The sequence below is a fragment of the Aphis gossypii genome, chromosome 3 (assembly GCF_020184175.1).
Source record: "Aphis gossypii isolate Hap1 chromosome 3, ASM2018417v2, whole genome shotgun sequence".
In the NCBI taxonomy this organism is placed as follows: domain Eukaryota; kingdom Metazoa; phylum Arthropoda; class Insecta; order Hemiptera; family Aphididae; genus Aphis; species Aphis gossypii.
The window spans coordinates 36,527,152-36,552,182 of NC_065532.1; the positions used below are offsets into that span (position 1 = coordinate 36,527,152).

Consider the following 25,031-nt stretch of genomic DNA (forward strand, 5'->3'; position numbering starts at 1 on the left):
ATTTTAGGAAGTACCTAATAATAACCTATACCAGCTTGACTATTTGATTAAATTTTACCATATTATTTAAGTATTACTAAGTTCTTCGGATAAAAGTCAAACTTCTAATTTCCATTAGGTACATTGTTTTCTACATTTGTAGTACTGTCTCAATTAATAATTATTGATCTCTCTGCGATTTGTCTACCTATATAAAATATAAGAGAAATAACATGGTTTCATGGGTATACAATGTCGTATAATATATTGTATTTCTTTTTCTAAATTTAATCTAATAGCTAATTTAATCTTTCAATGATAATTTCGTATGGGAATAAGCATTGTATCTAATATATATATCAATCATACTGATATTATAAGTATTGGTATAATATCGTATTATCGTTCCTTTAAAGGAACGTAAGTTGTGATAAGAATATAACCATTTAGATTTTAAACCATTTAGTACTTACTACCTACTAATAATGCACTACAAGTATCTACTTATGATTTATTAAACAACGCTAATAATTATTACCTGACTAACTAGAAACTAAACCCTAATGTTTACGGGGGGGGGGAATTAACGCCTGATAAGGTTCGACATTGCTAGACTGGAATTACAGTAACCTAAAACTGTCGCTATTCGTAATTGTAACCGAGCCGCGCGGTAATACTTTTGACTCTTGCCTAATAATTGCCTACGAATTGACACTTGGCGGACCGCGTTTACGATGTACCGACTATCTCTGTTAAGTCTCACTATTTGCACAGTGCGATAGTAAGCTTACAAGAGCTGAATACCTTTTTGCCGCGGAAATCCGGATTAATTGGACAAAACTTCACGAATTTACGAGGGATTGTGATAGCAATTGATACAGTTAAAATATTTAACAACTAAAATCTTTCTGAAACAATACCTAATTCCAAACATAACTATCTTACTACACGTAGTTATGAAAATGGTGTTGTTGGTAAAATAGCGCATTAAAAAAAAAAAAATGTTCCACTCCGACGACTATGATTGATGGTGCTACTACAGATATCATTCATTTCCTAAATGACTTAATTATTGACCTCGTTTGATAAAAATTATGTTTTATTATACTTTGGACATTTTTCTTAAAGTATAGGTATTCGAGTTTTTTTACATTTTCCAATATTTTTCTTTTTTACGTTTCCTCCATTGCCGCACACTTTAATATAAATAATCAATTATCAAATAATGTGTTGAAGACAGTGGCATCACGACCATTTTCTTCGCAAAACATTGAAGTTACCCATACACCCATAAAAACCCTGCCGATATACCTATATATTAAATATGAAAAGTAATACATTAATACATAATAATATTTATAACATTTATATAGGTGTATTTATACATTATAATGATAGTTAAATACAAAAATATTGTTAAGATCTAACAAAATTACTCACCCTCCTAAAATTGTTTGGGGCAATTGCCCCAAAAAAATAAGCTCGTGATGCTACTGGTTGAAGACTTATGTATTTGACTGTTTATAGATTTAGACTTTGATATTTCAATACAATTATTATTTATTATGTGCATGAAAGAATACAAAAAACATTATATGAATACACACAGGCGATGATTAGTAAAATTATAGGCTGCTTATTTCGTCTTAAAGTAGAATACATAGATTATAGGTAAATTGTTAAACAACTACTGTAACACAATCGACAATCTTCTGGAGTTTTTCTCACAATTTAATGAACAAATGTTATTTGATTGTTGGCTTGATATTAAATATTATAATTTTTATTAGAAAATAACTTTAATAATTGTATTCATACAAAATAATAATAATAGTCGAATATTTAGCTTCTATATTTAGAACTTAATATTAATTTGACTTAAATAATTATAGTGGGTACCTATGATGAATGCATACTTGACTAAACATAATTAACGGCGCTAGTTATATGTAATATGCAATAACTTTAATGACTTTAATTTACCATGTCGCGTCATATATATATGTGAAGCGCGCATAGTTCAGGAGAGCGATTAGCTAGATGACCCGCAAAACAATTATATCATTTTATTATACTCAAACGAATTTTTTTTCAATTGAGGTATTGATCATTATTATTTTTATTGTGCACTGAGTTCTTATTTTTATTAGTTTTATAATGTCAGTTACGCACTCGCAGAACATCGACACGTTGGCTGTATTATTTTGAACCAAACAGCCATCCGTATCAGTCAAGAAACATTCAAAAAAAAAAAAAAAAGAAATAACTAGCAGATGCTTTCCAAGGCAAACAACACACACATACAAATGCCTATTTTTAATTTGCTCTGACATCAGTTGTAGCACATTTACGCAAGTTTCGAGCGGTTGAAACTCGCCAGACTGGCCAAAATACAACGCTGTATACAGAGTGTTACCTATTTTTTCGCTCCTATCTCTTCTGCACACCTGAAAACTAAAATGAAATTATCTGAAAGAAATTCGTTACTTTTAATATTGACTTCGGAACGGTAAAAAATGTTATTTAAATGTTTTAAATAGGTAACTCATTTTTATACTTTAAATTTATCATACATAACGTTCACTCCCGTCAAATAAAAATAATTAGAGAACCCTCAGAGAGGGTTAATTAACGCTATAATTCAGTGTGTTATAAGTATGTATATCTGTGTGTAATTGCATTAGCTCATCTTGATGCATCATGACTGACGTCATTTTGAATACATTAAACATCTGAGCTTTCAATAAAAACATACGCTTACCTCTCGGTATTTAAAACAATGATGTCATGATGTAAACATAATGCCTATCCTGCAGGTACTAGTGAGTAGCCTACATCTGCATCAAAGTCCATCATTCATAATATTTATTATTTACTTTTTGTTTTTTCAAATGAACGAATATGACAAGTATAATTATTAAAAATACCACGATGTCACAACGCGCTTAATCAAATTTATGCGTTTAAAATAAATTTCTAAAACATTAAACAAATATCAACATGTACATTATGTCATTATCAATAATTCGTGCATATATAGCTTATAGACATCGTATAGAGAAATGTTTAAATAATATTATTACATAAAATAATGTTCATGAAAAACATGATGATTATAGACAGATTTGTTACAAATGTATAAAATTTATAATATATATAATTTGTATATAATGTAGCCGTAATATTTCAAGTCAATATTCTATGATATATGTTTACTCTAATTACATTTTCCAATATCAATATGATAATTAATAATTTGTGTAGAATGAAATTCAATACGAGACGAGAGATTAACTAAGTGACGGCTTGAGTAAAATTGAGGTTTCCATTTTCTAAATTATTAAAATACGAGTGGGTTACTATCTTAACAACCGCTGCCTACAGACATAATATAGACCAAAGGTGCCGTCTTCGGTTCCAACGTGTCTATCGGCGTGTTCAAGAAAAACAAATCATAATCATCATCAGGTGGGTTCCTCTTCGTTTTATTCTACGGCGTTCGGTCTAACCCACGCAAAGGTGCGTGCGTGCCCTACCAGAAATACTCTGCGTCTCTGCCCACGTGTCCTAGGTGTGTAGGCATAGTATTTTGTGTGTGTGTGTGTACTACGTATTATATACATGAATAAATAATAAAATAAACATATACAGAGTGATATATTTAACTGATTTTTGTAATTTATAAAAATATCTTTTTATCCAGCTTGAAATACCCATAATATTGAATTTTTATTTATATGACAACATTTTTATTTGATATTCAACAGTAAAATTGGTACTTCTAAAAACTAATATCAAATAAAATTTTAGTTGTTTTTATTTTAAATCGTTTATTAAGACATTAACCACTTACCTAAGCTTAATTTGATTTTAAATAAAAAACTATTATTTTAATATTTGGTACTCTTTACTTTTTGTATCTAAACCCTTTTTTTAATATTTGTTATTATAAATAATAATATAATATATTAATATGTAAGTGTAGTTATGTTGTATTATGATCTATGTCTACTTTTCAATTGTAAAAAAATATTTCTTTTTTTATAATTGATTGAAAATTGGTGTTGCTCAACGATTTTTTAATAATGGACCAGACTGTACATACTACATATTATATGCCGTTTATCTCTGCTTACCACAATACCACCTGATACGTGTGACTCCTCAGTCTGGCCCCTCTAATCCCACGACCGAAGCCGATTCGTAGGCGATCCTGGACCAAATAACTTTACGGCGATGTTGTCGTTTCCTTTTTGATATTATATTATAATGCCGTGTACACACACGCTTGTGTGTATTATTATATTTTAGCATGAAAGATATTATATTTTCTTATTTTGTTGATATTTACACATTTTAATTATGTATTCACTGCCCCCTACTACCAGACAACCGGTTCTCTACTTGCATATTCTCTAGATCAGTCAGTATAACTAGTCTATTTTAATCAGCATATTATTACAGTGATTCGGACTGTTTACAACCGCGATGTGCTAGTATTGCGATTCACGATAATATGTATCCATCTCTTGTAACCATTACGATATTGATGGGCTAGAGTTGATGTTAAACACATGTCACGTGACTAACTTTTTTGTTTTTCGTAATTATTTATAAATCATTGTGTTTAATGATGATAACTTGAAGAACACAACAATAATAATAGTTAATTTATTGTTCGATAACAACCAATTAAAATATCAATAGTAAAAAGTAAATTAAAAATAAATGTTCACGTATACATAACCAATGTGATTCGTTTATTATTATAACATTTTTTCTTTCTTCGACAGCAAAAAATAAAAATTATTTCGGCAAGTATATGTGTTTTACATATGATTTGCTGTATAACATAGTAATATTATGAAAACTCTTACAAATTCTTTAAATTTATTTAATATTTAATATATATTATATAAATGTGTGTGATTTCGTCTTCTCTTGGTTTCCGATAATTTTTAAATGCACAGGTGAGTAGATGGCTTATTATTAGGTAATAAACTAATAAAAATAATAAGCAATTTTTTTAATTTTAAATTAAAAAATAATACAATATAATAATATGTACACCTCCTACACGGAATATCTATTTGTATTCTTTTAACTGCTTACAATCTGCAAATTATAACATATAATATATGAAAGACCGTTTTTGTTTTGATTATCGTTTTAAACTGTGTTTGTATTAATTTATATGATTTTATTGTAACTAATGTTTTTATCATATAGTTTATAATGTTATTTAATGAAACGTTTTTATATGAAAAGAGTTGTATTATTTGTCGGTTTATTCAAGGTCCAATATAATTGCCAAATACCAGATTAATTTTGGAAGACTGTTAAAAGTGTTCACGATGAACTTATAGAAAATATTAATAGTTTACTAGCCAAAGTCATGTTCACTGTATAAATAAATATCAATTTTATAGCTATGTGTGACAGAAGATCCTTGAAAAAAAATCTACATGATTTAACATGTTAATAATATAAAAATATAGGTGTTTTTCTAATGATTTTACTAATTTTTATACATTTAACTTATTAGTCATTTTTTTTATCAGTTTATGAATAGTTTTCATTTTATGTCAAAAACAAAATTGCTTACATTTATTATGACATTTTAATATTGGCTTTGATTAGGTACGCTATATTGCTGTGTATAATAACTCTAATATGACGGTTATATTGACATATTGTGAGTGTTCCAATTCGTATATTTACAGCTGTAATTATTAATATTGTTTGACTACGCCTAAATCATTAAAATTTTGGATTATTTTATTTAGATTGAATATCCTTTCAATTTTTATTTTAAAGGTAACATGATATCGTGCTAAATTTACATACATTAATGCATAAAAAAAACTATGGCTGATAAATAAAGATAATTATTATATTTATTGTATAAAATATGTGATCACTAATCCCTATTAAGACTTCAGAAACATTGATTTTTAGTAACGAATGGGTCTAATATTAATCTTTAATTGAAAAGTTTAGTTAAATTTACAATCTTATAGATCTGAGGCATAGATTTTAATACATAGGTTATAGTTTTTAATTGGACATTATAAAACATTGTAAGAAGTGTAGGTATTTAGATGTGTACATAATTTCCGTATCATTGTCTGTTATGGCGTTACATTTCATATTGAATTCTGTGAATTTCTACATTACCTAGAAGCTAGCATACAACTAAAAAATGTATATGTAAATATATATGAACTTATGAGTTTGGCAAGTGATAAGGAAGGAATTTTGGACATGTGTTTACATGACTAAGAAGCTATTCATTATAGTATTGACTATGTAATAGCATTAGTTAAATGTTGTGATTTAAATTTATTTTTAGTACATGTACTTTTCATTATTAATATACTTGAAATGACTTGAGTCAAAAGAGGAATTAGAAATTAATTAGTCACTTAAATTCCTCTAAGAACTTAAAATTAGTTTTTTGATATTTGCGTTAGTAATGGATAGGGTTAGGTTGGGTAGTTGAATCTCAGGCGACTGGGTTTGTGATGAATGATGATTAATATAATAATAATAATTTTTTATTGACGCACATTTAAGGGTATAGTGGGTATACATATACGTATACGTTGCGAATCATATTATAAAAAGTATACAAATAAATAATGTACAATATTATTAGATATAATAAAAGGATTAAATATTTTAAACACGAACTGATTAATATAAAAATCATTTATATATATATATATATACATTTACTGTCCATTTTTTAATTATCATTAACCTGGTACAATTTCGGATAAAACATAATATTTAATATTTAATTGATTCATTAGACCTTGAGCTATTGACACATATATAACACGTTATGGATTTAAAATAAAAAAATTAAATATAATTGTCTTAAAAATATTTTCTCAAGTTTTTGTACGTGGGTATGTAAAATTTCGAACAGTTATAATTGACAATTTTAATAATAAAAAAAAGTAGGTCAGCGCATTTCGGTGGTGGATATTTGTCTATCGTCCCTTCGGTCCTTGGGGCTCGGACAAGATAGTGTAATTTTACTGTAGGTATTCGATTTGAATGCAATGATTGCATTCGATAAAAAACGATCCTGAGCGGACGACAGGATCTTTTTTATTTAATTTTATTCGTTTCTATGGTGATAAACAAAGTCGTAATTAGTCGTCCGTAATTATTTAATATTACAAAATCGTGATATCGTACGTTTTTTCTCCTTTAACCGCTTTTATTTCGAGTACCGTTTCAAAAATTCAAAAATTACCTCATTAAAGTACCAGCTCAAGAATATAACCTTTCAGAAAATATGCTACATTTGTACTTTTGAGCAAGTTTAGGGGGAGAAAAAGTGTTTACAGAATAAAAAAGAAATAAGCATAATTGTAAAACCAATACATTTCTCGCTCCGCTTAGAATCTAAAAATTAAAAGTATTTGATTACCATGTACTTACCATAAGAAAATAAAATTGTTATTTTTTTGTTTACCATCAAAATGTCTACAAGATTTTTAAACTTGAAATACATAATTATAACACTGCCCACTGGCCTTCACGCTCCAAGTATTATAATTAAAATATGAGGCATGAGTTATTCAAATTTCCATACATCTGCAGTGTGTTTTCGTCTTAGTTTTTTGTCAAAATGTAGTTTAATATATTATTATAAAATATTTTTAATGTCTTGGCCAATAGCCCTGTCCTTCTCGGAAACAATGGGCGTTACTTCGCTGGATTTCGCTTATAATGCGGAACATTCATCCATTGTCCATCCAGTCCGTCGCACTCGGACGTAAGAGGTCATTGTTTCATTGACTAATGAATAATGTTATTTTTCGGAAATCTATGCATGTATAAAATTATTATATTTTTTTTAAATTCACGAGCCGCGACATTTCTAAAAATAAATACTTAAAATAATTATAGTTTTAAAAAAAATATTTTTGTTATTATTACATTCTTAGTAAAATTTAAGCGTCAGTAATTTTTATTTTAAATATAATATTTTTAGTTTTTATTGACAAATTTTTTTTAAATTCCGTTTTTTTGCTGTTTCTATGTAATATGTATTATGAAGTACTTATGTGTACAAAACTAAAAATATATAGGTAGATAGTTTCATATAAATAGAAAAATTAATTTATAATTCACTCCAAGTATACAATTCGTACAAAGAAAAAAATTGGGTATGCCGAGTTAATTATTGGCTCATGTCATCATCCACTACAATTAAATGTAGTCTAATTTACTTCTTATCACAAAAGAAAAACTATGAACTAGTTCTACTAAATATTCCTATAAATATAATAAGTCAGTAATTTCGTGTGTTTGGTTAGCGACGTTGTTGCGCACTGAAAGTCTAAAATATTCCTCTTTTGCTATGTACAATAGTACAATACTACGAAGGGTAGAACTAAAAAAATAAAACTAACTCTAATATCAATAATACGAGTAGTAACAATCAAATTTGTTGAATGTAAATTGTTGCTATGTTGTGAGTGGGCCAGAGTATTGAGGAATAAATAGTGTGCTGACATTTTCTTAATAAAATGTATACCCTTATTGTCTTATTAGAATAAGTAATAATAGTCTTATTAGTATAATGTAGAACAACTTCTGTTGAACCCTAATCCATACATTAACAACTAACACCACAATTATTATTAAGCTTATAATGAATACAACTATTAAAATTGTAATATTATTTTTAAATAAATCATTTTATTTTTTAAACTATAATATTTATATTGTGTCGTTATTCTTAATATTACGTATTTAGTAGTCCTATTATAGTTGTATAATTAAGACAATATTAATGTTATTGTTAGGTATGCCTTAATTTTGGTATGTTGCCATGAATTCGGTAGTTGACCTTTTGAAATTATGTCATGGTGATGGTTTTTTGCATCTCGGCAAGTGTAAAAATGTTTGTAATTTTTTAATAAATCAATAGTATCAATATATTTCTACATTTTCGTATTTATTAAATATAATGTAGACATTTAAACGGGATAATTTAGAGAAACTTAGGCATTTGGTATTTTTAATTTGGCTACTATATTATTTTTTGAATGTTCTGTACTTCTGTCTATGACTAAGTTATAATTTAAAAATATATCGATTAAAATTTTTTAATAAAAGTAATTTTTGCTTTTTTAGTATCTGGTGCCGGTTCACAATACTTATAAATAAATTATATTAGCGCTAAAGGGACCCGTCTACCTATCTCCAACCACCACTATGAGAATAATCAATCAAACTCCCCGCCATATTCGAAAACTTACATTTTTTTTTTGTAAAGTAACCAAAGATAAATTGTTCAAAAGTGTTGGTGTACCTCTATTCATAAATGATAGATATTTATTGTGGACTTATAAACAAACAATAACATTTTTAGTAGGTATGGTTCGAAAATGAAGAAATAATTCTAACCATTACATTTTTTACTAATAGCTTGTAAGTAATAACTACAATTTTACTAATTGTGATGTTTAGTCATTATTTTTAAACTTATCTAAATATGATTCGAAAGTAATTATAATAATAATTATATTTTTGGTTAATTCATTTTATAAATTATACCTAGCGCCTACAATATATAACAGTATTATAATATATATTAGTAGGATAATTGATAACATTTATTACATTTATTTTATATATATATATACTACTTACATTATAATATCTACCATTGATGATAATGTTAAAACACAATTTTACTGATCACATTTTATTTTTAAATTACATTCATTTGATTTGAATTATTATTTTGTTGGTGTATAAATAATAAATATATTATATTGGTCTTTCTATCTCTTAAATCATTTATTCATTTTTCCAAGCGCCCACTCTGTGTAGTCAAACAAGATATGCTAAAATAAGTATCTATGATCATAACACACCTTTTAAGACGAACACCTAAAATAAATGAATTATTTAAACCAGCTCTGCTAAACTAATAAATTCCTAAAAGTTTTCATCTGTCTATTATTATTTTTTTTAATTTAAAATTTTTGATATAGTAAGCGAATGCTTTATGAGAGTGGAACAACTTTGGCACAATAATCATACGTGAAATATATTTATGGTTAAAAAAAATATCCTGTTTTCAAAGCTATACTTAGATGCGTGACTGTCTAAGTTTTACGTATGTATAAGCATGTAATTATACACAAAAATAAAAATATGCACTCAAAATTAAATCAGAACTCAGAATAAGTATAATCAATTTATCTATTAAAATGAGATAAACAAATAAATGAAGACATGAGCAATATTCTTTCGTCATACATCTAATCTTATTTTACTGATGATTTAAAATATTTTTAACGATTTCCATATTGTCTTGTATTTGTATATACCTAATACCTATTAATATTATTGTTATTTTAATATATATTTACAAAGGTTGTTTGTATTTTCAGTTTTATACACAAATATTATGATTATTTTTTCATACATTTTTAATATTTTTTTTCGTTAAATAGAACAAGACTTAACAATAATGGTAATTTTGTATTTCAATTTTTATTTCCTACTATAAAATTTTAAATAAATTAGTCATATTATGTAAGCACATAATATTATTGTATTATAATTTATAAGTATCAGCAACTACAGTATACTTAAGATAATAATTCTATAGATAATAGATTTATTTGATTAAAATGAATACTATTATATAGTATATAGTATTATGCACAAGTTTTAAACAAATGACAATAGCCGGTAGTCTTATTTTACACGCTTCTCATTTTACAATAGTTGTAATAAGTTATCATGTACCTGGTACCTATACACTCGTATAGTCGTATTAAAACTGATTATGAATTTAACTTTTTTATGGTCGTATAACTAGGTGAAACATTTTTGTTTAATAATACATTTATTTAAATTCTAATTTCTAGAATTTTTAAATATATATTTAGGGATCATGTTTTATAGTGTTCTTCAATTTGTATATAATTAGAAAATTTCTTGTGGTGATACAAACTTTTTTTTTATGAAAATCAGCCTTTTTTTTACTGTTAAGTGCTTAAGTTTATTATATAAACTTTTTATTATAGTATATTCAATTATAGTCAAATTATGTTTGAAAAATATTGGTATTTTTAAATTGAAATTATAACAAGAAGTTTATTTGAATTACTAAAATGTGTATATTATCACACTAATAACAATAGGCAACAGAAGTCCTTAGTAATGGTTTTATAAGAGCATAAAATTTATGTATTATGTAATATTTAGTCTAGACTATATAATACTAATCATATTGTTTTAATTCGACCATGAAAAATACGTTATTGTGTAAAAACAACGATTAATCGAGGATAAATTATGTATAGATACTATAGATATAAACATCTAAAACATCTATAATTTAAAATTTATAAATTTTATTCAATATACATTTATTGTACTTTTCCCTACCTAACTACCCAAGTATAGATAAAATATAATAGTAGTTAAAATCAATTTCTTAACAATTAAATAAAAATTAAGATAAACAAAATAAATCGTAGATTCCTAACTTCTACTCATAATTAATTTCACTAACTAAACTCCGTTCATCTCTAAAATGCGTTATTCCATGCTACAACAACTCATATATCACCATTCCTTGACTCCAATCATATTATTATGCTCGAATAGTCACATTCTTTTGTCGAACTGACTGTAATTTTTTCATAATAATATTTTATTTATTTTAATGTGTATCATCTAATTATCATATAAAATATTAGGAAATTCAATGAATGCCTTTTTATTGGAATTTTTTAATTAAATTATGATTGTTATTAACTTATCTGTTGTCACAGATGTTTTGCCTAACATTGAGTGTACTTTAATGTAGTTGGATTATATTCTGTATCTATACAGTGTACACACACTGTATTAGTACGTATGTAATTCGACTGACTGATATTGTTAATTAGATTGCATAAACATTTCCACACACGTGCATATCTAATCTGCACATTGTTATAATGTGATGATTTTATAATCCTATCATAGAAGGTACAATATAATACTTCTATGTATTGTACACAATCTACGAAACAGTGCTGTTGCCTCCGCGCGTTACTCGATTTAGTAGCATCAGCATGGTTTCTTCCTGCAGTGCGTACTTGAACGTAATACTAATTCATATTTCATTAATAAAAAAATAATTAAAATCAAACGCGATGGTGATTTCGTATTTGTCTTTCTTGTTTTTATCTAATTATATAATATGATATTTATACAAATATTTGTGTTTTCTTGTAGAGAATTGTGCTCAGCATGGAACTCACGTGTGGGCTCCCAAAACACGAACGCACCGGCTCACAGAGTTCAAGCACTGTTCAACGACCTAGGATTATATCTGACCTCAGCCCAAGGTAATTCTTTTGCAACTACACTTTACCTTATTTGTGTAAAATTCTTAATACATTTTGTTTTACCCGTTTTTACAGTCGCTGAAATGATGCAGTGCGTAATGAAATGCGCTAATAGAAGTTCGCCGGTGTACATGACATTTGGTGAATTTTGCTTGTTGGCTAAGAAACTTAAAAATGGCCTGGATAGAGGGTAAATATTAAACAGAAATTTTAGTTTGGTTTATTACAGTGTTTATGACTTAATGTTCTATTTTATGGGTAGCTATTATTGAGTTGTATCAATTTATATCGTAATATTGTATTGGTACCTATACCCAAATCCAATATTATTTCTATCTTAGATATTTGCTGCATGTGTACAATAGAAAAAAATATGTATGAGATAAAATTATACATACAAATTCACATAAAGATAATCATAGTCAATATTATCACAGTTCGATGTGTTTAATTTGAATCCCTGTGAAATAAGTTAATCTATGATTAACTATATGTATTGTCACACTAATGTTTATTAATTATCCAAAATAATATACCTAGTGTTAAATAAATCTTGTTGAAAGAAAAAAAAATATTGATAAGTGCTTTAAATTCTAATACCAATCATAAAAAACGGGAATGAAATAACATTTTATATTTTTCTTGAGAATCGCATGTACTTTATAAACCTATCAGATTTTTATTATACTATACGCGTACTACACGTAAAAAGAAATTACGATTTTAAAATACTTATTATTTATAACTTGCTATAAAATTAAAATATAAAAAAATTACATTGAGCTCTAAATTATAATCTTGCCTTTAAATTTATTGACTGATCAATATTTACTTTTAATATTAAAAATACCTGAGCTAAAAAGATTATTTTGAGTATAAAATTGTCTATTCATATGTAAATGCACGTTTGTACGTAAGACGGAAACAACACATCCCATTTTAACGTTCTCTTAATACATACTAATAGAAACTAGGAAGTAATTTTGAACATTTATAATGGGTAATTCTGGGTGATTATTTTATCAATAAACTTTGATTGCCTCAATAAGTATATATTAATATTAAAAATATTATAGTCATTATTATGATAAAATAGTAGGTTTTACTATTTTTTATCGTTACATATCATTTTTTATTTCATATTCAATGCAGATTTTTTTTTATCTTTGCTTGTAATACTAAATACCTATAACTACTCATTGAATTTTCGATTTTTATGCATCAAAATTATTATAAAATTATTTTTTTTTTTTTTTTTGAAATATGAAATAATTTAAACATGCATGCTCTCATTCAAAAAATATAAAAAACTTAAAAAATTGTCCAAAGTTAATGTATAAATTTAAAAAAAAATGTCCCGTATTTTATAGTAAAGATATACAATTGGATAGGTAATAATTATTATGTCTAAGTTAAAAATCTATTAAATATTTATTTATGTATTATATACATTATTACATTAAATAGTAAATTGTATATTTCAATGAACTGTTATTGTGCTATTTATCTATTAAATAAGATGATTATTTTAGTGAGTATTTATCCTTTGCTTAAATTTTTATTTATAAACGATTATAAAGATATAGGATACTACGGTCTTGTATGTTGTCCCTTGTCTCCGCCTTATAAACATACAACACGAAAAAAAAGCTTTGAGTAAAACCGATTTTGTATTGTTAACTTTAATAAAAGAGGAAATTAACCTTTTATCAAACTTAAAGGTATAAACATACAAACAGTATCGGTTATCTCTGGTTGGTTTTTTACAATAGTTTAATTTTAAATCGAATATAATAATAAGTACAATATATAATACTAAAATATAAAAATGCTTATAAGTTATAACTTGTTTAAAAATTAAAACATAAAATTCGACTACACCTAATAGATAATGTTTATACCTTTAAGTTTGATTATAGATCAATTCACTGTAGTATTAAAGTTAACAACACAAAATCAATTCTACTGAAAGCACAATTTCCATTATTATTGTACGTTTGTTAGAAGGAGACAACATTATGTGAGTCACTGAGTCTAGCACTTTAGCATTATGTTAGTATTATACATTAAAATTAAATCTACAGTATTATAACTTATCACTATATAGTACCTACAGCATACCTATTTAAAATTAATTAAGAGTCTGGTAGATATACAATATACAATATACATGTTGTTGATAAGTTTGTTTATACTTTATTTAATGTCCATTATCTAGTTACAATTATTTGTTAAATTATCAACTTATTTGATATAAAATATATTCTCTAAGATATAATATAACGTTACATGTAATTAAATAATACTTAATGTTAATGATGCAATTAAAACATTGAATAAAAACTATCCTTACTACTCATTATATTTCCGCATGATCATATACATTCTATTAATAGAGTTACCTATGTTGAATAATTAATTTATAATGTAAAACCGATAAAATAAAAAAAAAATCCTTCATCAATCATCATAATATCTTCGCTTTTCGATTGTATTTTTATTTTTTAATTAATTTTTTTTTTTTTTATGTGTAAAATTAATAACGACTCCAGCGTAAAGATGTTAATATAATTAAAAATAGTAATTTAATAATAATACTTTCTACTAAACAATAATAATTATTATTGTGCTTGCTTACTATTAGTTGTACGTTTTAATACTTTGAAGTACTCATGTTTATTTATAATGGTGATATACTCACAAAATAATTCCTTTGTAAAGTTGGACGATTTCCCATAAATTAATCTGTCAGTGTATTATTTTGAAAAGTAGTACAATATCGCTGTATGATATTTTGATATATATATAACACTGACATTTTTTCTAATATTTCTATAATATTTTAATGAACCTATATATATATTATGATACATATTTTTTAAAATACCGAGAAAATTGTCTCTATTTGTTCATCTGTTAAAATATATTTTTTCAAAGAAACTTCAATGATGGTGTAGTGGTGTAGTACCTATAGTTATTTTCCATCACATGTACTCCACTACATCTAAGATAATAATATAAAATAATATATTTTATTATAAATTATATTGTGTGTACATTTAACTACGTACAGCGAAAAATCATGTAGTAAATCATTATAATTATTTATTTTAATTTATGATGTGTCACGTGTACTTAAAAGGGTTACATCATTTTCTATTCTCGACAATTTGTTTATCCTTAATAATATATACCATATAATTCTTATAATAAACACATGATGTAAACATATTACTATTATTAATAATATATACATGGACGTGGTAAGAATAATTTGAACCCCCAAGGCAATAAGTATTGAAATGCCCGTACTCACCTGTCAATAGTTACTATTAAATAATTTAATTAGAGAATATTACGATTTTGGATGGAGAAGACACCGTACCTACGTTAATTGTCAAATTATACAAAAAATTTAAAATAACATACTCATTACTCACTTATTTTCTAATGAAAAGTGATATTTAATGAAAGTTCAAGGTATATTATCTAAATTATGCAATATCTACATCTGTTAACTGCAATTTAAAAATGAGTAAATTTTAGTCCCAGTAATATGTCGTTTTATTATACAACAGACCAGCACTGAATGTAATATTAAAAAAATATATGTACATTTTACTATTTATATTGTCTACTCTACCGAAATTCCTTAGGAAAAAAATAATTTCCATTATTAAATAACAAATTACAATAATTACTTATATGCACTGACAACAAATGAAAAAAAAAGCGGGTATAAGTGGGTACCGCTCTGCTGTACATTAGGTGCCGTGTAGATTACTTATATATTATGTAAGTGTTACATTTGAATCCAATGATAGTTATCATTGTATACGAAAAATGATTCTGAACGAAGATGATTTGTCAGCCTAGGATATAATTTTCAGTGCTTGGTGAAAAAGGTGGTTTATGTTTTAATGGCCTGAATACACCAAAATTTAAGTTATTTTATAATTATTGTAAGTTAAACTTATGAAAAATCTTGTATTAAATTTTCAACTCTTAGCTACTTATGCAAATTTTTTTATGAATTATACCTACAAAATATTTTGCAAATATTCATGATTTTGACGAATTTTTGTCAGTATTTGAACTTCAAATGCTAATAAAAAAAAATTGTGCCTATGTATTCTTATAATTTTTAAATTACTATAAGAGAAACTTATGAGAAACTTTGCATTAAATTTTCAAGTATTTTTATTGGGCCAAAAAAATTTTATCGATACTTCAAAAAAAAAATTTCAGTTGTCTATTAATAGAAATAAATAAATCACTTCGTTCAGAATCTAAAATTAATAATAAATGATGATGTATATTGTATAAATACAGAACCTATTCATATTTATTACGAAAAATTATGACTGTGTGTACCTATTATGTATTATTATTAAACTTATTGATGCGACATTGTTTAAAAATGCTGGTTCCTAATAATTGTAGTTAACTTTAACACCAGAGTGTTATTCTATGCGAATTAAAATTATTATTGTTTCTATCTGAGTTTTGTTAAATAAAGATAGGAATTTTATATTTATATGTTGAATACCAATGGCTATATAAGTAATGTAGTGTGCCGTACACTACATTTCGCATATTAGTGATCGTTGCTGTAATAATGGTATACTACCCGTGTTTTATAGTATATAAACTATTCTTTTGCAGAATACCGAGATCTGTGCAGTTTTCACGGCTGTTAGAAAAAGACCAAGAGAAACACATCAGGGGCATAAAAAAAAACTCGAGTAAGCCAAATCAAAATATAATGACTGGTTGTAATAATATTAAGCTACGTCCGCTGGTGACAACCCTGCACATACTCTTATTCCTGATCCTGTTACCATTAATATCCTCCGTTAATACAGGAAGTCCTCACAACTACGATGTGTTCCTGGGCGGCTCCTGTAATCCAACTACCTGGCGTAAAGACTTAGCCATACCGTACCTGCAAGATGCCGGTGTGTCATTTTACAATCCGGTAAATATCTATATTATGTAATATTATACTGTAAATATTATCATGCACAAATTGTTATGCGTAACTTGAACGGAAGTTATTTTGCACGCATTATTATATAATATTTACGTTGATATATTTTTTTAAATTTTCTTCAATATAAAATATTACGCATTAAAATTTTTCTGTAAAAATTAAATTAAACTACACCCATACTCAAACGTTTTAGTAAATATTAAGTTCTCATTACCCCACATAATATGCAGTTGTGGTAAAAATGTTTTATTTGTTATGTTTAAGGTTAGATTTATATAAATTGACTCGCACGACTTATTCCTTTCTAAATATGGCGTAATGTCATGTGTATGGTTTAAATGTGCATGGTTTACATGCGTACTTGTGTGGCATGCATACAGTTGTATACTTGTATCTCAAAGTTTTTAGGACACTATTCTATCAAGGTCTATTGTTATTGTTTATCCCACTCGATATAAAAATATAAAATATTCAACCAAGGATTCAATTTTAAAAAGCGCTTGTTTCAAACGATAAAGAATAAAATAATCATTAGTCAAGCAGTAGCATTTTTTTCACTAAAACATAATTATCGTTAAAATTCTAACTGCTTGTGGTACAGAACCGATTAATTTTTAGTATTTTTACACATTTTTTACCAAAAAAATTAATATTTTTTAAACTAATATTTATTGTAAGAAACAGAAAAGGTTTTAACAATGGATTTTAATTTTTTTTTAAATGTACAGTGCATTTATTTAGTTAGATTAGTCATTAAAAATGCATGTATAGGTATTTAGTATTTACTATTTATAAAATAAACAATTAAGTTATACTTGTGATGGTATTTTGCGAAATGCAATTAAATTGATGTATTGCCAACATTTTATACAGGTACTGGAGTAGGACAGGTATAACATTAAATTACAATGGAAATGGTCTCTATATGGGGCATATATATTCACATCTTATATAATAAATTATAAGGTAGGCAGATCTTGCAGTTAAATTCAATTAAGCTAATTTATATTTAATAATCTATTATTTGATAGCAAACATTTATCATATCATTTCATAACAGTAAGTATGTATGAGTGTATAACTGCACACAATTTATGAAAATATGTAATTACGTAAATATATATGAATTATTTTAAATTTGTAAATCTAAATTATCTATATCATTCGAATGATTATATTTCTTGTATATATGCATATAAAAATACAGCATATTTATGATATATAGGTACAATACAGTATTTATTAATTTATTACAAAATATACGTGTTTACTCATTTAATGTATATGAGTAATTAACTTACTATTATAAAATATTACCTATCTGACACGTATTACTGCGTTCCAATGTTGTAAATAAAAACCACTAAACGGACTCGTGAAATTAATATTATAATTTTTAAGTACAGTAGAATCCGTCACCTTCGGGACTTGGGAGTAAAGCCGGAACATGAAATAGGTCGGATTATCAGAATATTCAGAATATACAGAAACATTTGAAGAAAAAATTGTATGTAATTTATTTATTAAAATATTTTAAATTACAAACATGTATTAAATTATTTACTACATAATATATGTAACACAAACATTTGAATGAAAGTATTACATATATACACAAATATTTGATCCAAATGCACATATTTTTAAAGTATTCACATCGATAATACTATAGTCAGATGATCAACCTGAGTGGTAGATGGGAGGGATTCTACTGTATTCATGAAATGAGTCTAATACTGTGTATTATATATTTGCTCGGACAAAAAACATGTTAACTAAATTGTTGTTTTATCAAAATCGAATTTAAACATAGGTGTCTACCAGATTTAACATTGCGTTCCGTGTATTTTATAGCAAGTAGACCAATGGAGCCAAGATCTTGTCGAAATTGAACACGCGGCCAAGGAGAGCTCGGCGATACTGTTCTACGTGATCGACAGTCAGACTAGAAACGTGGTCAGCGACATAGAGACGGCCAATTTCGCCGGTAACCACAAAAACCTGGTGCTGGTCATCCATCCTCAAGACGCGATTGCCCGCGGGTCGGTGATCGCCGGCGAATCCATCTCTTACAGCGAAGCGGAGGACATTCGCGAAGCCCTAACGATGCTGCACAAAATCGCTGCCAACCAGGGAACGCCGGTATTCGATAACATACCGGAAGCATTAAACAATATCATTCAGGTATTTAATTTATTAACACAAAATACGAATTAATAAAAAATCGATTATAGTTGTAACTCAAAAACTAATCATCGTAAATACTTAAAATTTCCACCAAATGTTTAATTATCCTTATTAATACATGGCTAAATTTTCAAAATATTTTGACTTTTTTTGAGCTATTTATAGACAACTGAAATTTTAGATTTTTCTAAGAAATTTTTTTTGAAGTGTCAATAAAGAAATTTGGGATGGCCAAAAAACCTGAAAATGTAATACAAGGTTTCTCATAAGTCGTTATTATTGTAGTTAAAAAAAAAATTAAAAATCGCTAGTGACAATTTTTTTTTCATAAGCGTTTAAAAGTTCAAATTTTTACAAAATATTTTAAAATCGTGAAAGTTCACGTAATTTTGTAATTGAAAATTTATAAAACTTTTTGTATTTATATCTAAGGTTAAAAAATTTAACATTAATAGTTTTCCTTCAAATGGCTAAATAGAAAACTCGAAGTGTCATTATATAAGACAAATATTAAGACCGTTTGAATTTTAAATTTTTACGAAATCGTGTAACAATAACGATTTATTATCAAAAGATATTCAATATTTGCTATTATTCAAAAAGTATAAATCGTAGATACTTGAAAATATCACCCGATATTTAGATTGGCATTTTTGATCGGTTCAGTACAAGTGTATGGACTCACATATAAAATCGGCATTTTGTTTTACTTCAGTTCTAACCGAATCGGCCAATCGGGTCTAGTGTATGCGTGGTTTAACTTTTCCCTGCATTTTTGTACATATTTTATAATAATTTTTTTTTCACGATAATATTATTAAAATATTTCGAATATTTTCTAAGCTATTAATTGGTATAAAACAGTTTCAAAATTATTTTTAGTTTTTTTCTTATAAGTATCGATTAAAAAATGTCTGGGTCGAAATGCTTGAAAATTTAATATAAATTCCTCATATATTGTTAGTTTTTCAATAAAAAAATATCAATATTAAAATTTATAATTTAATGGGGTTTAAAGTCAAAGTTTTAACAAAATTAGTAAACATAAGCAAATTATTTTGTAACAATAATATTTTTGATTTAATTCAAAATTTTTTTTATTTATAGGTTCTATTATATTATATTATTATTTTTTCCTATTATACGGTATTTACAGGAAGATATTATTAATTTTTGTGCTGTTAAGTTTATATATATGGAAAACTTATTATAATAATTAAATATTATTATTATACCTAATAAATGCAATGTTTTTAAAAAAAATTACATCAACCTTCTATAATAGGTACTAAAAGTAAAATAGATTACTTTAACAGTTATATCAAAAAATATATATCACTTAGTGAGTGATACCTATAGACTGATAGACTGTTTCCGCTCAGAATCGTTTTCATAACAATGATATACCTATCATGAAATTAAAATTTTATAAATCTATAATAGATACCCACTCAACACCTAATGCCGGTTTCATAACGGAACTCATTTATCTACCTTTTAATTTATTTCAATATATTTTAAATACATCAACAGTTTCAATTGCGGACTGGGTATATTTTTATACATTTATCCACCTAAATATTTTTTATTCATATGTAAATTACATCCAAGACCTTTCTTTTTACATTGTTGTTAAGTTTTTTCAACGTATTATTCCTTTCACTTTTCATAACCTCCATTTTTTATTAAATTGAAAAAAATTATCACTAGTAAACTGTAGAGCAACTTAAAAACTCGTGCGTCAGATAGAACTTTGATCAAACACACACTGACTGCTAGTAATATTATGTAAGTGAGCATATTATCTAGGTCGATCAATATTAAAGATAATATTAATACTTATCTTTAAATTGTACAACCAAGCGGAAATCGGAATATTCCAGGCCACAATTTACGTATGTTTTAAAAATAGGTACATGAGCCGCCAGTTACATAATATAGTACCTATATGACTATGACCTTTTTCGGGGACGCAATTTACCGACTCCGAATATATTAATCATTATAGGGATATTAATAATAAGAAATCATTTTAGTAAATTTAATTTGGTTTCACTTTTTGGTCTGATCCAAGGTTAGCTCCCCCTACCCTCAAAATCTCAATAAAAAGAAAAGTTGCTAATTCAAAAGTTAAAATTTTATAAAATAGAATATATTCTGAGTATGTAAACTTTTCACTTATTATTAATAATGTCTAAAAATGATACCTTTCAAAATTAAAACCTTAGACCATTTGTGTACCTACTAACAAATATAAATGCCAACTTAAATATTGATTTTTTTATGTTCATTTTTGTTGTTTTATTTATGAATTTAAGATTCTGAAAGACAAAAACCGTCAAATCAACGATACCAGTGAAGACGACACTACGTATCGGTGAGAATTAAATAAATACAATATATTATGCTTAATATAACACACAATATATAGTACTATTAGTATTTAGTACTTACTGAAGCTATAGTTCTTTCAAAAATGATTTTAATTATTTTTATACTTAAATAATATAACTTCTTTATTCGTGTTTTCTTTAACAAATTTAAACTTAATCAAATCATAGAAATTTATCTATAAATTATAAACTTATATAACTTATAAAATAACTTTTGTATAAACTTGGTCAATTTTTTCATCCGAGACAATTTAACTTGTTACAAAAATTGTATTACAAAGAAACAACATTTATTATAATATGGTGCGTCTCGTTTCGTTTCAGCAAGATCCGTGATGCATTTAACAAGTTCAACGTCGATGCGCCGGGAGAGATTAACATTTCCCATGTATGTTGTGGGTAGGACTCGAATAATGATTTACAATTGACGTCGACGCACTTATAGTTATCGACTGACGGCATGTGTGTGTGTTTTTTATTATTATTATTATTCAGGTGACAAGGGCTATCCGACTATTGGCCAATCAGAATCTGTCCGAAAACGATGTGCTAAATCTGACATCCGAACTCCGTGATACCAAAGGTACCTATACAAAAATAAAATTAATTAAGATTTTATTTTTTAATATTAAAATAAATTACAGCTTTCAAATAGTCTCAAAAAAAAAAGTTTTTTTTATTTAAGTTTTGTTTTGTGCTATTTTTTTCTTGCATGTTCATTTAGAAATGTGATCATTTATACATTCTTACAATTTACTTATTTAATAATTTATTATAGAATTATTAAACCTTAGTAGACTTACTATTCCCAATTAACCTAAAAAAAAATATATACAAACACTATTTTGTCTATGGTCCATTCTTGTATAAGTCACAACAAATTAATTTTTTCGGAATTTAAATATCGTCCATAATAGAATATTTAAAAATTGTTAATCTTTACGTTGAGCTTTTTTAATGTAGGTATGCGTGTGTTGTTACAGATGCCGGAAGTAACCACCAAGTTTATTTTACGTTCAACGAATTTTACTCTATTGCTTCTAAATTTCTACAATTACCAGACAAAAACAATCACAGGAGTGGATTTGACATCGGTGAATTATAACTTCTTGACTTATAATATAGCATCTATAGCCATTAGGCATTCGGGCGTGCGCAGATTCAAAGAGTATAGGCAGACAGTCAGTGCCCATATTATATTATTATCGGCCCACCATATTAAAACTTTAAGACTCTTTAAACTTAATGTGCTTTTAATATACATATATTATATATATAATAGGAAAATACAAGTTACAGACTACCACTCATCATTATACTGAGAAAGTTGTCGTGGTGGGTTAATATTAAAGTTAAAATGCAATCCGAAAGAAAAAAGAAATTAATAATGTTATCAATAATAAATAATCACAAGTAAAACATTGAACAATTGGTTTTTCAGTACACAATAACAATTGACTCATAACAATTTTTAATACCAGAGATGCCGCTCAGTTTAGCTTCGCCTATATAAGGTTCAGTCGCTTATTAGACTCAAAATCTTCTAAAATGGTCCGATCGTATTAAAATACATTATAAAAAAATAAGTTATAAGACTAGTCATTTCAGTTATAAGACTCAAATTTTGTAAAAAAAAAAAAAAAATGGTTGAAAATAAACATTTTTGGTGAAAATTTAGAAATTTAAGTTCATTGATTTTGAAAAGTTACATATAGTACTATAGTTTCGATTCCGTGCTTTCGTGCTTTATAACGTGTGTAGGTACTGCAGTGCATGTATAACAAATTTTATCACATTTCACATATTTTATCGTAATTATCATATTATCTAGTTTTAATTAATTTGCTATTTATAATATCACGTGTTAAAGTAGATTAAAGTAAAAGCAAAATATGTAATAAAATAAAATTCATAATTAAATAAAAATAATATGCTTTTTCTCACTCCGCTTATAAGGTTCATACGGTTAAAAGACTCACTTAATGCTGGTCCCAAAGTGAATCTTTTAAGCCACGTCTACTGTATATGTATATTATACTAGCCGCTACACGTCTATAATTGTTAAACTGCCACGGACTTTCAAAATTTCAACAATATAATAGAATTCACTGTGTGAATTATCCTGATTTTTTTTCAATTCGCTTTAAAAATATAATCTAAAATAGATTTAGGTACCTATATTTCTTACAATTAATGTATGGGTAATTTTATTGAGACATTGGGCACTTCGGACCATGAAATATTTCTCAAGGCGTGCCAGGCGAGGATCCAGAACATGTATTTTACTGAGGGAGGCATATTAAATAAAATTTCGCTAAAAACGCTATCGGTAACAATTTATAATTTCATTGGCTGCCAAAAATAGACATAATAGAAAATTCACCGGAGCCTACGGGGTAAGGGGGCATGGCCCCTTGGATCTGTGTCTAATTGCACTCAGCATGTGCGTACGCCTAACATCAAATATGTTTGGCTATTTAAATGTTAAAAAAAAAACCATGTTATAATCATTTAAACATTTTTACAGGAAACTCGTATCGTTTGAATGTAGGCAGGCCATTTTATTTGTCACAGGAGAGTGTTGAAACAACAAGATCTTCAAAGACTACCGATATTTATCTAGCTGGAGAAAGCGGTGATGATATTCGGTGGAGAGAAGACATTGCTATTCCCATGATCAAGTATATTAAACATTTAGTTGTCAATTTAATGATTAGTGTATTAATTTTTTTTTTTCTGTAGAAAATCTAATTTAACATATCACGCAGCATCCAGAACAGACCTATCAGTATTATTAGATGCACGTACTATATTATTTGTAATTCCAAACAATTCAAGATCTTTGGCAACCATGACACAAGTAAATACCATTATTTTAATTTTATCCAACAATAAATAATTATTAAAATTTTTTAATCATAATTTCAGGCAGCATATTGTATAGCTAAAGGCTACAGAATGGTGTTGTGTATACAGAATCTCAGTAAAGATAACTGCACAATTCGCGGTGAAAAAGTATACACACATAAAATAATAATAATAACACAAAAATGCTAGTACTAATTAATTAAAGTTGTTAATTTATTTTTTTTTTTA

At 26.6% G+C, this 25,031-nt stretch overlaps 1 protein-coding gene across 6 annotated transcripts in view; it reads left to right on the plus strand.

Annotated features, from left to right (window-relative positions):
* LOC114122149 (uncharacterized) overlaps window positions 1-25,031 on the plus strand; it is a 35,653-nt gene that overhangs the window by 10,203 nt on the left and 419 nt on the right. For 2 of the 6 annotated variants that reach the window (XM_050204630.1, XM_027984723.2), the window contains exons 3-13: window positions 12,250-12,362; window positions 12,438-12,552; window positions 17,028-17,340; window positions 19,210-19,539; window positions 21,861-21,919; window positions 22,260-22,323; window positions 22,431-22,518; window positions 22,919-23,029; window positions 24,463-24,616; window positions 24,678-24,795; window positions 24,864-24,950. In XM_050204630.1, coding sequence (XP_050060587.1) covers window positions 12,250-12,362; window positions 12,438-12,552; window positions 17,028-17,340; window positions 19,210-19,539; window positions 21,861-21,919; window positions 22,260-22,323; window positions 22,431-22,518; window positions 22,919-23,029; window positions 24,463-24,616; window positions 24,678-24,795; window positions 24,864-24,950 — 1,552 coding nt within the window. Of the gene's footprint in view, window positions 1-4,789; window positions 4,950-12,094; window positions 12,117-12,148; window positions 12,171-12,249; window positions 12,363-12,437; window positions 12,553-17,027; window positions 17,341-19,209; window positions 19,540-21,860; window positions 21,920-22,259; window positions 22,324-22,430; window positions 22,519-22,918; window positions 23,030-24,462; window positions 24,617-24,677; window positions 24,796-24,863; window positions 24,951-25,031 lie in introns of those variants that run through there. The other 4 variants (XM_050204629.1, XM_027984726.2, XM_050204632.1 and 1 more) reach the window with 4 other exon arrangements.